General features: G+C 33.7%; 1 protein-coding gene across 3 annotated transcripts; it reads right to left on the bottom strand.

The window, feature by feature from the left end:
- Positions 1-2,867: 2,867 nt before the first annotated feature.
- LOC131657037 (DNA polymerase alpha catalytic subunit-like) lies at positions 2,868-6,094 on the bottom strand. Of its 3 annotated transcripts, XM_058926549.1 has the most exons (9): positions 5,725-6,092; positions 5,306-5,473; positions 5,081-5,164; positions 4,891-4,965; positions 4,698-4,806; positions 4,294-4,377; positions 4,139-4,216; positions 3,413-3,532; positions 2,868-3,035 (listed from the first exon to the last, which is right to left on the bottom strand). In XM_058926549.1, exons 2-7 carry the CDS (start codon positions 5,423-5,425, stop codon positions 4,200-4,202), a joined length of 489 nt encoding a protein of 162 aa, XP_058782532.1. In that variant the 5' UTR covers positions 5,426-5,473; positions 5,725-6,092; the 3' UTR covers positions 2,868-3,035; positions 3,413-3,532; positions 4,139-4,199. The 3 variants fall into 3 exon arrangements, with proteins under 3 accessions (XP_058782532.1, XP_058782531.1, XP_058782530.1); XM_058926548.1 differs by having other exon boundaries at positions 2,868-3,532; positions 5,717-6,094; XM_058926547.1 differs by having other exon boundaries at positions 2,868-3,532.
- Between the last annotated feature and the right edge of the window lie 9,226 nt (positions 6,095-15,320).

Genomic DNA, 15,320 nt, shown 5'->3' with positions numbered 1-15,320 from the left:
TCTTTACCAAAAACCATATCATTTATGTGATGCCACCCCCATAGAGAGTTTATGTGCTTTCCACCTTTTTTTATGGGTAGTTCAGGACCCATCTCATTTCCTCCTGCCAGCATTGACGATTATGGGGCACCTCCAACCAATCAAGTATTCCCTTTCATATGCTATTAGTAACCTACATTCAAAAAAACAGGTGACAAATAGACTCCTCTGCAGTCCTGAATCATCACGCATTCATAGCATCATAAATCGCCTTCATTTTGAACTGCCTACTAATCATCATATTATCCCATTTAATGAACATGGCACACCTGTTCATGAAGATCCAGAATTTTACTCAAAATCCATGAGCAATTTTTAGCCACAGTAGCTCCCATCACTCTATATCTATATATAGATTATGCGACAATCTTCAACATTAAAATTTTTTGTTTAGGCAAAAATGTTTAACATTGTAAGTAATGTAATTTTAAAATAGAAAACAATTAGATTAATCATATTTGACTACACTTTGATCTATACACATAAATTAAAGTAAAATAATTTTGACATCTCAATATATATATATATATATATATATATATATATATATATATATATATATATATATATATATATATATATATATATATATATATATATATATATATAGATTATAATTTAGACTGTTAAATTAAAATAAAGTAAATAAAGAAGATTTAGATTTACTCTTGTAGTAATTATTTGTTTGAGATCATTGATATATTTTTCATCTTAGTTTTTCATACTATTTTAAAATAAATTAAAGAAAACATTTCAATTATTTTTATTATTTTCTATATAAAATATGTTTTCTCTATACTCTTTTTTACGATGTGTAATAAAATTTTAATTTAAATTATATAATTTTCATTCTTTAAACTAAAAAAATATTGAATCATTCCAATTTTTTTATGAAAAGAATCATTCATTAACCTCTTTAACGATAGATTTTAGGTTATAAAAATAAAAAAGAAAATTTATAAATATAAAAAAACACAATAAAATTACTTTTTGATATATATTGTCTCATTTAATTTAAATTATATATTACATTTTTATCAATTTAAAATATAATATATTCAATATTTTAAAAACTGTTGTGCGTGTGTGCGGCCTACAGTGGTGAAAGCTTGGGTCTTAGGGTATCCTCCGTTTATTTAAAAAAATTATAATATAAAGTTAAATTTTATAGTTAAGTTACATAATCATATATTCACAAACTAATAAAATAAACATTCTAAAAATTCTTTATGTCTTAGGGTGTCCTCCGTTTATTTAAAAAAATTATAATATAAAGTTAAATTTTATAGTTAAGTTACGTAATCATATATTCACAATCTAATAAAATAAACATTCTAAAAATTCTTTATAAACTTAATACTATGAAATTATTGATAGACATAATTACGCAATATAATGATACGCTTAAATAAATAAAACTATAACATAGTGTTATAATTTATTAATTTGTGATGTTCTTTTATATTAAAGAATAGTTTCTTTTTTGTGAAGGAAAAATGCTTTAAGTATTAATGCTAACATATTAATAATTTTCAATTTTTTTATTAAAAAAAATACAAAAATTGGCCAATGACAAACATCTCTTTGAACCGGACGATTTTACAAAATTGACATATTCTTTGGTTTGAACGGTTTTGAGCAGTTCAATCCAATTTTTGGGTTTACTCCGGTTTTGACCCATCTAAGATTTTACCGGACCGGAGTGACATTCGGTTCCAAGTTGAACCGAATAGTTCAGCTCGATTTTTAAACGTTGAATATATCAATTTAAATTATATAATAAATTTTCTATATACAAATTTTAATTTTAATTATATTTATATTCATTAACAATAAACGTTAATTAAATCGGACAAAGTTTTTACCCTACAACTTTTTAGAAATATTTTTAATTTTTAATTACTAACTTTTTTTTTTTTTGTCAAAACATAATTTTATGGGAGCTTCTATAGTGAAGTCACACAATCAACTTCACCAAAAAAGCCACTTTAATCATCCAATAAAAAAAAGTCTGTGGATGTAACTTTAGAGTGGACCAGTTTTAAAAGAAACTTTTAATTATTACATATCAGTCCCCATTTATTTTAATAATATTTTATAAATTAAAAATAACTTTTATTTGATTGTAATGTTTTTTAATCCCAAATCATATATGTTTTTCTTCTTCTTCTTCCAATTTCCCAATCTAAAACCCTAAATCCCTAAATTCCACCCACCTTTTCTTTGAACTCCTTCTACACCACTCTCTCAATTTCGACATATTCCATAAATCTGAAATTCGTATTCGACCGCTTCCCACTACAAAAAAAGGTCTTCTGCCACGCCAAAAAATAGACGCTATATGTAAAATAACCGTGGCGTAACACTGAGGCCACGGTTTGGCCACGAAAATCTAACTGTGGGATATGGGGGCGTGGCCTAAAGTATAGTCCACTGTTTTTTTTTAACATACCACATTTTTTTTACATCTGTGGCTTTTATAGGCCAGTTCGATCAAGGTCGCGGTTTATATTTGCCATGATTACAGAACTGTGGCCATATGGTAACACCACGGTTTCAATTTAACGTTTAGCATTCAGTTTTGATTTAAGGTATAGCTACGGTTTATCATTATATATATATATATATATATATATATATATATATATATATATATATATATATATATATATATATCATTATTTGAAGAAAGCTAAAGTCCTCTCTATAAGAATCATTCCCCGTGTCAAAATTATATTAAGTCATCAAATTAAGATGCTTTGCAATATTCTTTCATAAATTTCCTGCCACCACCCTTTCAATTCAAACCATTCCTAAACCATAACATATTAGTGTCTTATCTATATACATTACATGCATATCAGAAGTGAATATTCAATTTCAAGAAAACTGAAATTGTCAAGAACACTGAATAGTTACAAGCATTTGGTCATCTTTAGCAGCTTGAAAATGCCTGGTCCTTTGCTGGTTCATTTTGCCTCGTGGTGCAACTCTATCTGACCAATATATAACACAAACAAAATCACCTTTGTTGAATCACCTTTGTTTCAGTAACTAACAAACAACCCATGTCAACTATGTAAACTATATCAACTAAAAACTCCTGAAACTAATAAACCTGGTGGTTTAACTTTAGGGTCCATCTGTGGTGAATACAAATCTCTACCTATGCCCAACAATAATTTGATGACTCAAGTGTCCCAAACTCTGTTATAATCCCCATCCGAATTTCAAGAGTATTGATTTAATCAATTTTTTTCCTTTTCTTTTTTTGGTAGGGTAAAGCTCTTTTATCTTCCCCATGTACTAGTAGCTACACTGAATCCCCTGAAAATACTGAAGTACAACACACCATCTTTACGGGTTTTCTTACTTGAAAAGCTGCGTTACTAAGGCGAATCTTCCTGAATTTTTCATCATCGGGATTTCTGGCAACATTCCCCACATATGTTAGAAGAGTTTGGAAAGCTTTTTTCACTCTAGCGTCATCCTCCTGCTCCAAGAATAAAGCAAACATGTAAATATGCAAGTGTAACAATATGTAAGCAGAAAGTGTTGTTTGGCTAACATTATTTTATAAGTATCATTATGTGACATCAAATCATTCCTTAAATATCACATATTCCTTGCCACCAAATTGATCCTTAAAATGGAGGACTGATACTGATGTTTGTTTGGATTATAAAATAAAGAAAAATTGAAGTATTTAAGAGTTTTTATTGAAATTAGTTAGTTGCCATTGATATAGAAAGAATGTGTATAAATAGGAGAACACATGTTAGAGAGTATCTTTGAATATTTGTAACTGTGAGAAACCCTTGGAAGAAGAGATTCTCTACTATTCTATCCTATTTCATAACAAAAGTGTATTTCTTTAGAATCCCATTCTTAGGTTTCCTAACAATTGGTTTGACCTGCCGCTGCAATTGTTAGGATTATAGAATAAAGCGAAATTAAACTTCTATGGTACCTCTTACAATATTCTCCATTAGAATTTGAGTTGATATTAATACAACTTGTATCCAACAGTCACTTGCCTAACACTGTAAACTAAGTAAATGAATCACAGAATTTTCAGCAAATGACAATGTAAATGTACCTTGTGGTTCTGCTTGAGAGAACGCAAGCATTCTCTCATTTGTTCAGTTTTTGTGGCAGGACTAATTGGCAGAAAACTCTGCACACAGAAATTTTAAATTTTCAAATAAATAGGTATGGCATAAAAAATATCATCTTTTCTAGACAAGATAATACCTTTTTCTCCTCTACGACAGTTGTTGAAGGTTTGGCTGTCGAAGGGTCCTCTGCAGGGAAACCATGTTTTCGCCTCCTCTCTGCCTGTCATAATTGAGAGATAACAGATATTCAAATTGTTATGCCATTGTGTTAAAGAAATTGCCCAACATGTTCAAGTTATTCCTAAAAATTGAACCAAAGTACTCTTAAAAAGCTCCTCAGCCATCAATAGTAATACTATAGTAGGAGGAGGCCCCAAAACAGCTTTTCTTTGACATTTGTTTTCATAATGAATCAGAAATTGCCTATTGGTATCTAATAATATTGTCGAGGTAGATTACCTTAGGAAAAAGTAAGAATAAAATCACAAAAAGTGATATTGTCTATCGGTATCCAATAACAAACACATGACAAAATTATACCAGAGTAGTCAGTTTGTGGGACGAGAAAGATGAAAGGCTCTTGGTGTACGAGTTTAAGAAGAATAGAACGAAAACTTTCTCCTTTGAGGTCTACTGGAAGTGTTGTATCCTGCAATTGTTAAAATTATGGTAAACATTGAAACAAATTACACATATAACAAGCTTGCGAATATTAATAGATTTAACAGTGTACCTTGAACGAATAGTTTATTTTCACCATGTAATTTTCACCTGCAGGTATGTCAAATCGTTCAAATGCATAATTCCTCTGCCAAAAATTGAGCAAAGAGTCAAAATAGAAATACAAACAAAAAAGAATGTATACAAAGGCATCACATAAATTATTCATGTATTCATGGCATTAGAAATTATTAATATGCAACCTTAACAGGTGCCATGCTAAAGGTAGAAACGCCTAGATCCACAAGGTGTTTTGCTATCTCTTTTTTTGTATCACATACTGCGTCCTACAGTTTTAAAGAGATGTGGGACAAAATAGATTTGATCAACTCTGAGCAAAAGAAATTAGGTAACAAATTTAAATTATCATAAAATAAGAACAAAAGTCATAAACATTTATGCATGATGTCGGCAAAGTAAAAACTTACTTGCAGCTTTTTACGGAAATCTGCAGGAGTAACTTTAGACTCTTGAACATAATTCTCAAGCTGTATCATCTCAGAGGAGCGCAAAAGAGTAGTTGGAATAGCATAGACACACCTCTGCATGTTCTTCACAACAACACAGCAACTCTGATATGAATTCCCTGTTTTGACCTAAATATCATCAAGTATAGTTATTACCCCAGCTTTTTGTTGGTCAAGCACCAAAAAAAGGTGAAAAACTCAATTCCAAAATATGACTCGACAACTAGCCCAACTGATGAGACTTTGACCCAGCTGATAATTTTGCTCACTAACAAAACAGTGGCTATTAAGAAAACCATATGAAAGACAGATAGATATATGTGAATGGGAAAAATAAAAGAAGAAGAAGAAGAAGAAGATAATTGGACGCACGTTATTACCTCATCTCTGGGCTTCTCTTCGGTTCAGCTTCATCTTCATGATTCAACAAATTCCGGACCAAGCCTCCGTTCCGTAGGTAGGCTTCACCACGATTCGTCACAATCCTCTATCTTTTTCTTCTTTTCTTGATGCTACGACGTTGCCCGAGATCTATTGAATGATAACACTATAGCTTTCACTTGATTCATGCTTCTTAGAGCATTCAATGGAGCTTCAAAGATTTAGGGTTAGTGAGAGAGATTCGAATTAGGGTTTGAGTTTGAGAAGAGAGGCGAGGGGGAGAGATGCTCTTAGTTCAGTTCATGGCGGCGGCGTGTTTTTTTTTTGCCGGAGAAAGAGGGAAACCAAAAAAAAAAAAGAGGGAAATTTTGGAGGGATATATTTTTTTAGACTTGGGTCACAGTTTGAAGTGAAAATTATGAGGCCACGGTTTTCGTTTGCGGCTAAAAATATCTGCAGTTGTCTAACCGTGGCAATTGAAGTAAAGGCCACAGTTTCATACTCCAGATTCAATATTTTATAACATGATTCTACGCTTTGAAAACCCTGGCCAAATCATATATGTTGCCACGGTTTCTGAGCCGTGGAAAATTTTAGCGTGGCCTTAGGCCAAAAATGTAGTAGTGTCCCTCCCACACAATTTTGTAACTGTTCATGTTCGATGTTTGGCATTTAGAGTAAATGTTCATGTAATTCGTATTGGTTGCGTTTTCATCGGATCGTATTTGAACGTATTTGTTGTTGTGTTATTGAGTTGTTAGCATTTAAATTCAAATGTGAAATTAGATTGTGGTATTATTTAAATTTAGGTTGTATTTTTGTCATAATGAACAATTTTCGGTTAATTTCCAGAGGTAGTCTTCCATTGTTAGATATTAACATAAGTTATATTGCAATTTGAAACAGCTCAGTGGAATATGAAGCATGATGAATATACTCGAGGTCAACATGTGGAGAGGAAGTGTGTGAAATGATCCAATTTTCATATATACTTATAATGGAATGTTGTTTGGACTAAAGAGCAAGTTGAAGCATGGAAGCCTATTGTAGACGTTGTTACTTCATGCTAAAGACAATGTCTTTTTCTGTCAAATTTGGCACTATGGAAGGGTTTCATATTCAAGTATGTATTTATTTTTGTAGATAACATTTTTTTGAATTCAATAAAAAATTTGAGGTTCCCATCACTGACAGTGAATTCAAGTATGTTTTTGTATGGCTAATGCCTTGAACAAATATACAATAATATTTTGTACTTCCACATGGTGGAACCAAGACTAATACATACCTTTGATCCATAAGAAACTATGATTTTTCCAATGTAATGATAAACATGTAACTTGTATAGAACGATTTCGTAGTTATTGTTTTATTTTTGAGTTCATATTTACAGGAATGTTTGTTACATGAAAACTGTTGTTCAATTCCAATGTCAAATTTTGGTTTTCAATATCAAATTGTTAAAGATCTTCGATTAATAAATGAAAAGTTTTGGATTTCCAAAATTCAAATTTGGTATTAATGATCAATTTTCGATTTATTGCCTAAGATAGTCTTCTGTTGTTACATATTATTAACACAAGTTGTATTGCAATTCTGAGTCCATAAGATAGTACAAGTACAAAAGGCTATAACGTCAAATCTCCGACTGACAAAAGGAACGTTAGAAGCTACAAAAGGCAAAGTCAGTAAAAGCAGTGTGTCATACCCAAAAAATTTGCCCTCTTATAATTGTCTGTCATTTTATTTCAAATAATTGACGTAGCGCAGTTGGTAAGAATTTGAGGGCAAAAGACTCACGACCGAAAGGTCCCGGGTTCGAATCTCACTTCTAACCTTTATTTTATTTTCTAACTTTTTTCCATTTTTTATTATTTTTTAAATTCTTTAGCTAATATTTCTTCTTTTTTATCAGGAAGTTTAAAATATCTTTTCTTAATTTTTATACTTCTTTTAGTAAAACATATTCAAAAATTACAAAAAATATATATCATTTTTAGAAGTTACTTTTTTTATTTTAAGCATTAAATCAGATAGATGTTTTATTATTATTATTATTATTATTATTATTATTATTATTATTATTATTATTATTATTATTATAGTTTTAATTCAGTTATTATTAGTTTTATATTTTTATTTCTAATTATATTATAGTTAGTTAGCTATTATTATTATTTAGTAAATTAATAGTTATTAGAATTTTATTTTTATTACTAATTAAATCTTTTTTAGAGTCCAAGCCCATTGTTTTTAACCTAATATTTTTCTTATAAATACTAATATTTTTTATACATTAGGGACTAACAATTCTAACCGTGACTCTCTCTCTTCTGACAAACACAAAAAACCTACTTTTCCTTTTTCAGGGTTGCAATTCCGGCTGCAACACAGTTTTCTATGGATTGACCAAGTGGATGGTACCCTAATTGATTTTTTGCCCAAAACCTTTTGGTATTTGGCCAAATCAAGGTTATTCATATTTGGCCAAATCAAGGTACCTCCTTTGGCCAAAGGGATCAAGGTTTTATTTTCGCCCCCAATTCTTCCTCTATTTTGTATTTGCCCCAAGGCCAGATCTGACGCGCACAGGACTGAAGGCATACCATACACCCTCAAGAGGCGCCCACACAGGATTCGAAGCTAAGTTTTCTAAAATCTTTTATTTTATTTTTTATTTAAGTACATAAACACTTTTGTTTGTTTCTTCTTTTTCTTCTATTATAATTCTTTTTATTCTTTACTTATTTAATAAATTAGTGTTTTATAATAATTTTATATTTATTTATTTTTAATCGAAAACTCAAATTTTCTACAATCTTATCAATATTTGTTTTTAAACATTAAAAACTATTATTTTTTGTATATATTTTTAAATTTTGTTAACTTCGATCCATTTATAAACCCTCGTAGCCTTAGGTTTACTGGTAGGTGTTGCCCATTAACCCTGTTTAACTTTTGGCTCATTCAGGGCTTGCCTTTTGCCATGTCTTTTTTGGTTTGCCTAAATTATTATTATTTTTATCTGCCACGTTATAATTGTTGAGATCACTCATGCACTAACATTTCTCTTCTTTGTGCCAAACTTTCAGGGTTAATCAAGATCCTTCAGCCACGCGCCATCAAATCAAAAAGCTAAGTTCTAACTCCCTTTCTTTTGTTTAAATATCATTTTAATTTTAATTTTTGCCTTTTTATTAAAATAGGGTTTGTTCCAAATCGCCAATGAATTTGTAATGCACTCACCCCTATTATTTTCCGTTTAATTCTCAGATGTTCAGAGTCAATCGAAGGTTCGAGGAAGATCAAGGCTCAAGATAAAGATAATTAAATTAATTATTCCTATCTCTTATTTTCTGCTTTAATTCCCCATCCCCGCAGGTGTTTATTGTAATAGCGTAGGAACTTTTAATTTCTGCCTTTACTTTTTGCTTATTTTAAACTGCGTGGTTACTAAATAGGGAGTGCAACCATGAATTGAACATAGATCACTAATTTACAAGATAAATGTAATCGAAGTTAACCACATGATTGTGCACCCACACACCTTTAGGGTAATCCCTCTGGTTGCCTTGTTGCGTTATTACTGTTGCCTCTAAGTATACTAAATAGTCAAGTCCCTCGATTCCGAGGATACCTAAAGCAATGTTGCCTTTAAAGTTATTGAAACTCCCTCGAGGTTGCCTTATAAAAATAAAATGGTTGTCCCAATTGCTAAGGTATCCTCGCCTGTTGCCTAAAGGTTAAATGACTATTATATCCTTCCCTTAGACTAGCTGCCCTCTTTACGGCATGGGACAGTCTTGTGGCGAACGATTATTCTGGATGACCCTTAAACATCCAATTGAAAGACTTCCTACCCTCTCATGGTATGGATAGACCCTTTCGCCCTGAAAAGCTAAAAGAACAAATTTCAAAACTTAGGGTGGTTGCTACTAATTGCTTTCTCTTTCTTTCAAACTCAAATTTAAATTCCAATCTATCTTTCCCACTCTTTTCAAATACTTTCAAAACAAGGCTACGCTTATTTACAAGCTAAAGTCCTTAACGAATCTTTTTCTATTCACATCCTACTTTTCAAACAATTCAAACATTTTGAAAACAAAGTGAGCTAAGCAATTAAGAGCCCATGGATAACCATGGATACAAAGGGTGTTTTACACCTTCCCTTTGTATAACTTACCCCCCGAACTCAAAATCATTTAAAAAGGTATTTTTCTGTTCTTTTAGCCTTTCTTTAAATTGGATAAAATAAAAGTCGGTGGCGACTCTTGCTATCCGCAATATTTCTTTAAAGTCAGTTCACCGTATTACAGAACTGGCGACTCTGCTGGGATGCTTTCGAATAAAAGAGGGGTTACCTTAAAGTTTAGGATCACTTGAATGTTTGCTTTGCTTGCTTTATTGAAAGGTTTCTTGGGAATTAAATGAAGGACGAATCCTATACCCGGATTCAAGTACACTTAAGATAGGAGTCGCATAGTCATGGCGACCTCTTTCACATATGTGGGAGATGAGTCAATATGAAGTTCACGCTTGAGTTAGGACTCCATCGATATATGCACACCTTTCTCAAATGAGGGAGGTCTATGTATGTAACTTTGGGTGCGGCGGAGCTCAAGGAACTTTAGTTACCCTTTAACCCATCTTGGCCTTTAGGAACATAGTGGGGGGACTTTTCTTGACAAATGTTGAGAACTAGTCGCTACCCGATGCTACAATTCAGATAGGTTCTCTCTCAAAGTATCATTGCATGGTGCAAATGCATCATGTCTGAGGGTCCTTTAGAAGGGCTGACAATTCTGAATAACTGGTAGAACCCGTTGCTGATATCATCCTTATCCTTAGAAATACCTTTGGGGAAGGATAGTTACCTAGTCAAACTCCATGCAAGCCTTTAAACCTAAGGACATTTGTATGACTTGCTTGTGTGTGCTACTAACCCTTTCTATTTCCTTGCAGGATCTGCTTGTGGGACATTTTGTCCTTATTACCTTATGTTTTACCTATTATATTGCATTCGCATGACATCATGATATCATAACATCACATGTTAACTAACCCTTTCAAGGATCTAAGGAATTTAGGGCGCACAATTTCAGGTGCCTTTATCAAAGACTAAATTCTCATCAAGGGGCAAGAGGATTTATTTTCCGCTGACCAAATACCTTCCAATTCAGAGACTCAGTACCTATCAAGGGGCAAGAGGATTTATTTTCCTCTAGCCACATACCTTCCAATTCAGAGACTTAGTACTTATCAAGGGGCAAGAGGATTTATTTTCCTCTAGCCATATATCTTCCAATTCAGAAGTATCCCGAATCAGAGGCGATGTCCCACTCGATATGGTGAGATTAATTCTCAAAGAAGGATGTTCAAAGACGAAAGTCAGAATTCTTCAGACAAAGACACTGAAGGATAGAAAAACACTTAGAAAGGGGGGGGATTGAATAAGTGTGACTTTAAAACTTGGACGATAAAAATAAATTGCACAATTATTTTTATCCTGGTTCGCTGTTAACGAAGCTACTCCAGTCCACCCCCGCAGAGATGATTTACCTCAACTGAGGATTTAATCCACTAATCGCACGGATTACAATGGTTTTCCACTTAGTCCGCAACTAAGTCTTCCAGAGTCTTCTGATCACAACTTGATCACTCCAGGAACAACTGCTTAGTTCACTCCTAAGACTTTTCTAGAGTCTACTGATCAACACGATCACTCTAGGCTTAGTTCACTCCTAAGACTTTCTCTAGAGTCTACTGATCAACACGATCACTCTAGGCTTAGTTCACTCCTAAGACTTTCTGCTCAGCCAACTGCTAAGACTTCCTAGAGTATACTGATCACACGATCACTCTAGTTCCTTACAACTTAATGTAATCAATTCAAGAGTTTACAAATGCTTCTTAAAAGCGATAATCACAACTGTGATATTTCTCTTACAGTTTAAGCTTAATCTCACTAAGATATTACAAAAGCAATGTAGTGAGCTTTGATGAAGATGAAGATTCTGAGTTTAGATTTGAACAGCGTTTCAGCAAGTTAATTTGAATTGTATTGGTGCGAAATCGTTAACCTTGCTTCTCATCAGAACTTCATATTTATAGGCGTTGAGAAGATGACCGTTGAATGCATTTAATGCTTTGCGTGTTCCGTACAGCTTTGCATTTAATGTTATACGCTTTTGTCAACTACCTCGAGCCTTGTTCACGCTGTGTCTACTGACGTAGCCTTTAGTAGCTTTAACGTTCCTTTTGTCAGTCAGCGTAGTCTGCCACGTGTACTTCCTTCTGATCTGATGTTTGTGAATACGACGTTTGAATATCATCAGAGTCAAACAGCTTGGTGCATAGCATCTTCTGATCTTCTGACCTTGAAGTGCTTCTGAGCGTGATACCATCTTCTGATCTTCAGTGCTTCTGATCTCATGTTCTTCTGATGCTTCCATAGACCCATGTTCTGATTCTGCTTCGACCATCTTCTGATGTCTTGCCAGACCATGTTCTGATGTTGCATGCTGAACCATTTGAGACACAACTTCTGAGCGCTGAATTATGCGTACTCTTTATATATTTCCTGAAAGGGAAATTGCATTGGATTAGAGTACCATATTATCTTAAGCAAAATTCATATTATTGTTATCATCAAAACTAAGATAATTGATAAGAACAAATCTTGTTCTAACAGACACGACCAATCCTTTTCTAACGTCGAAAACTAAATTTCCTATATATCCTTGAAAACATTTCATTTGCATTCATAACATCGCATAGCAGGTTTCTCACAACATGTATCCCATCCTCTCTTGCTGTCACTTGAGCACAAATGGATTTCGAGCAATTAGTCAAACACCTTCAGGCTCAGAACATCTGATCCCAAACTTTGATTCGGAACTCAGCCAAGGGGCAAGAAGAATTGAAGGCACTCCCATTTTTGGGTACAATTATAATGCGAGATGTGCTTATTATTCGAACAATCCTGGTCATGATGTAAAGGATTGTAGACCGTTGAAGCATGTGATTCAAAACTTAATGTATGATAAGATCATTGATTTCAACTCACCTAAGGAACTTCATATGGATGATACGGCAAAGGTCGTAATGAACGCAACCAATCTGTTGGGAATTTCTGATCTCTACACCAGTTCCACAACAACAACGTAAGCCAGATGTACCTAAGAGTCAACTCACCAAGATCAAAATGTCGTCGACTCAAGCATTACGACATCTGTTGAAGATCAAATTGATTACTCTGAGGGATGCTCCTAAGAAATCTAACACCTCCACTCCTGGCTATAAACTCAATGCGATGTGCGCGTACCATTCCAACAGTCCTGGACATTACACAAACAATTGCTGGACATTGAAGAATAAGATTCAAGATCTGATCGACGATGGGGAAATCAAATCAACCCTACTGAAAACTCCAGTGGTGATCACCGCTCCTATGCCCAGTCATGACAAGCCTGATTGACGTCTAGACGGACGAACTTTTGGATCATTAGATCTACTTTCATGCGCAATTTCTATTCTGTTTGTATAAACATTCGACTCATGATAGACATTATCTGTTTTAGTAATCATCATCAGTGCATTGCATATGTTTGTCTTGAATAAATTATTTCGCTATCACTCATTTTAAATTATGTCTTTACTTTGCATATGTTTTGTGATATTCAACTCCTGTTAAGCTGTAAGCCTCTTGAGGGAGGATGACGAAAACGATACCGCCACCTCATATATTATGCTTTTGAGCGGACTATGCTGACGATGTATAGGCATTGTTTCAATTCCTGAATAGTGGAGATATAAGGATGCTAATCCCTCGTCAACCCCTTTTGAGCCTAAGAAGTAGAAGTTTTCTTTCATGTGCAAATTGAAGCCTTTAATCATAACCCGGGGCAGGGTAGGTTCTCAGTTAACTCAATTATACAAGTTGCTTTACACCAGTGATGATGGATCCCCGTAATCCTCAAGTCAGACAGTCAATATCCATAAAAAAGGAAGAAAAAAAAAGAAAAAGAAAAAATGTTAAGTCAAAACCTATGAAGGAGACTTATCAAAAATCAAAGCATCCCGCTGACTATAATCTTAAAATAAACAATTCAGGAAAAAGTTAGGGATAATAAAGCCAAAAAAGAGGTCACTACAAATCCTCGACAAAAGAAAAAAGAATTACAAAAAGGACGATTCCCTGTCCAAATAAACTTCTGATACTTTAACCATTATCAAATATCAATGTTACAACTTCAGGCGTTGCTAAGGCTTAAACGCATAATTAACTGAGCATAGGATCGAAGAACATCACGAAGATTGGGATGGGTACAAATAAATTTTGAGCCTTTATCCTTTGTTTCTTAAACCGTGAACCAAGCCATGTTACAACCCTTGAAAGTCCTAACTGAAGCATGGTTAGCTCGAAAGCATACTGTCACCAAAAAAGTATCCTGACTTCTTAAGGTTTACCAAAAATGCTGAGTTAATAACTCGTTTTTACAAACATCACTTTTTACAAATATCACGCTTTTACATCTCCTGTTTTAATGTTTTCAAAAAAACTCAAGACAAACGTATGCATTGCATCTCATGAATTTATTATTCAACATATTCTGCTACATAATTTCAAATGTTAGCAACAGAAAGGATTTGCACAGGGTATGACTAATGACTAACAGTTATCCCGGCAGACAAAATTACTCCAAGAAGCAATGCCTCCTATGTATACAAGGGGCATGACATGATTTGTCCAACCAATTTGGGGCAATCAAGTCAAGATTCCAAGAATCTCTCAAATGCCAAATGGTCAAAGGCATACATCCCAAGTGGGTTCAAACAATTTCTCGATCAATCTGGGACAATTAAGTCAAGGTTCCGAGAATCTCTCAAGGATGCCAAAACAATCAGGGGCATGCATCCAAGTAGATCTGAAGCTACTTCCCAATCAACATGGGACATTGTCTTGGGCCTATGATTACTAGGGGCATGTCGCCCATAGTGCACGTCTCACAAAGTCCTCGAGAGGCGAATCTTTCCAAAGTCCCTACTAGCAAGGGAAAATCTATGCAAGTCCAGTTTGACATCTTGATAAAAACCCAGTGGTGTGTCTTAATCAATATAAGTCCAGGAATGGAAAGAGCTATAAGTCACTGGGGGCAATGATCAAGTCATCCATGGTTTCCCATAAAGCCAGTGTCACAAGATCAGATCCCCACAGAGTAATTATTAGAAATTCTTTTCCCAACAGAGAATCAGTTCCACAACGAAGTTTTACATCTTCGACATAGCCGGCTCACCGATACTTCTTTTTTCTCCAAACAGGGCTGCTTATCTCCCCTTATCACAAGTCAGGGTACATCAAGACCAAGATCAATCATTCGAAGTACTTTCATCCCCAAACAGAAATTATAAATCCCCAGCTGAGCATCTCCAAGACAAGATCAAACATCAAAATCACAATAATACAGATATTTATTTTCTCAAAACACTCCAAACAACATCAGTGATACATCATATACATCATATACATATTTATACATTGCGTACATTACTTCATAATAAACATGCAAGTTTCTCATTTATTTTGAGAGACTCG

Source organism: Vicia villosa, linkage group LG3, assembly GCF_029867415.1.
Source record: "Vicia villosa cultivar HV-30 ecotype Madison, WI linkage group LG3, Vvil1.0, whole genome shotgun sequence".
Lineage (NCBI taxonomy): Eukaryota > Viridiplantae > Streptophyta > Magnoliopsida > Fabales > Fabaceae > Vicia > Vicia villosa.
The sequence above is the reverse complement of the archived record's forward strand: the minus strand, read 5'-3'. Positions and strand labels throughout refer to the sequence as shown.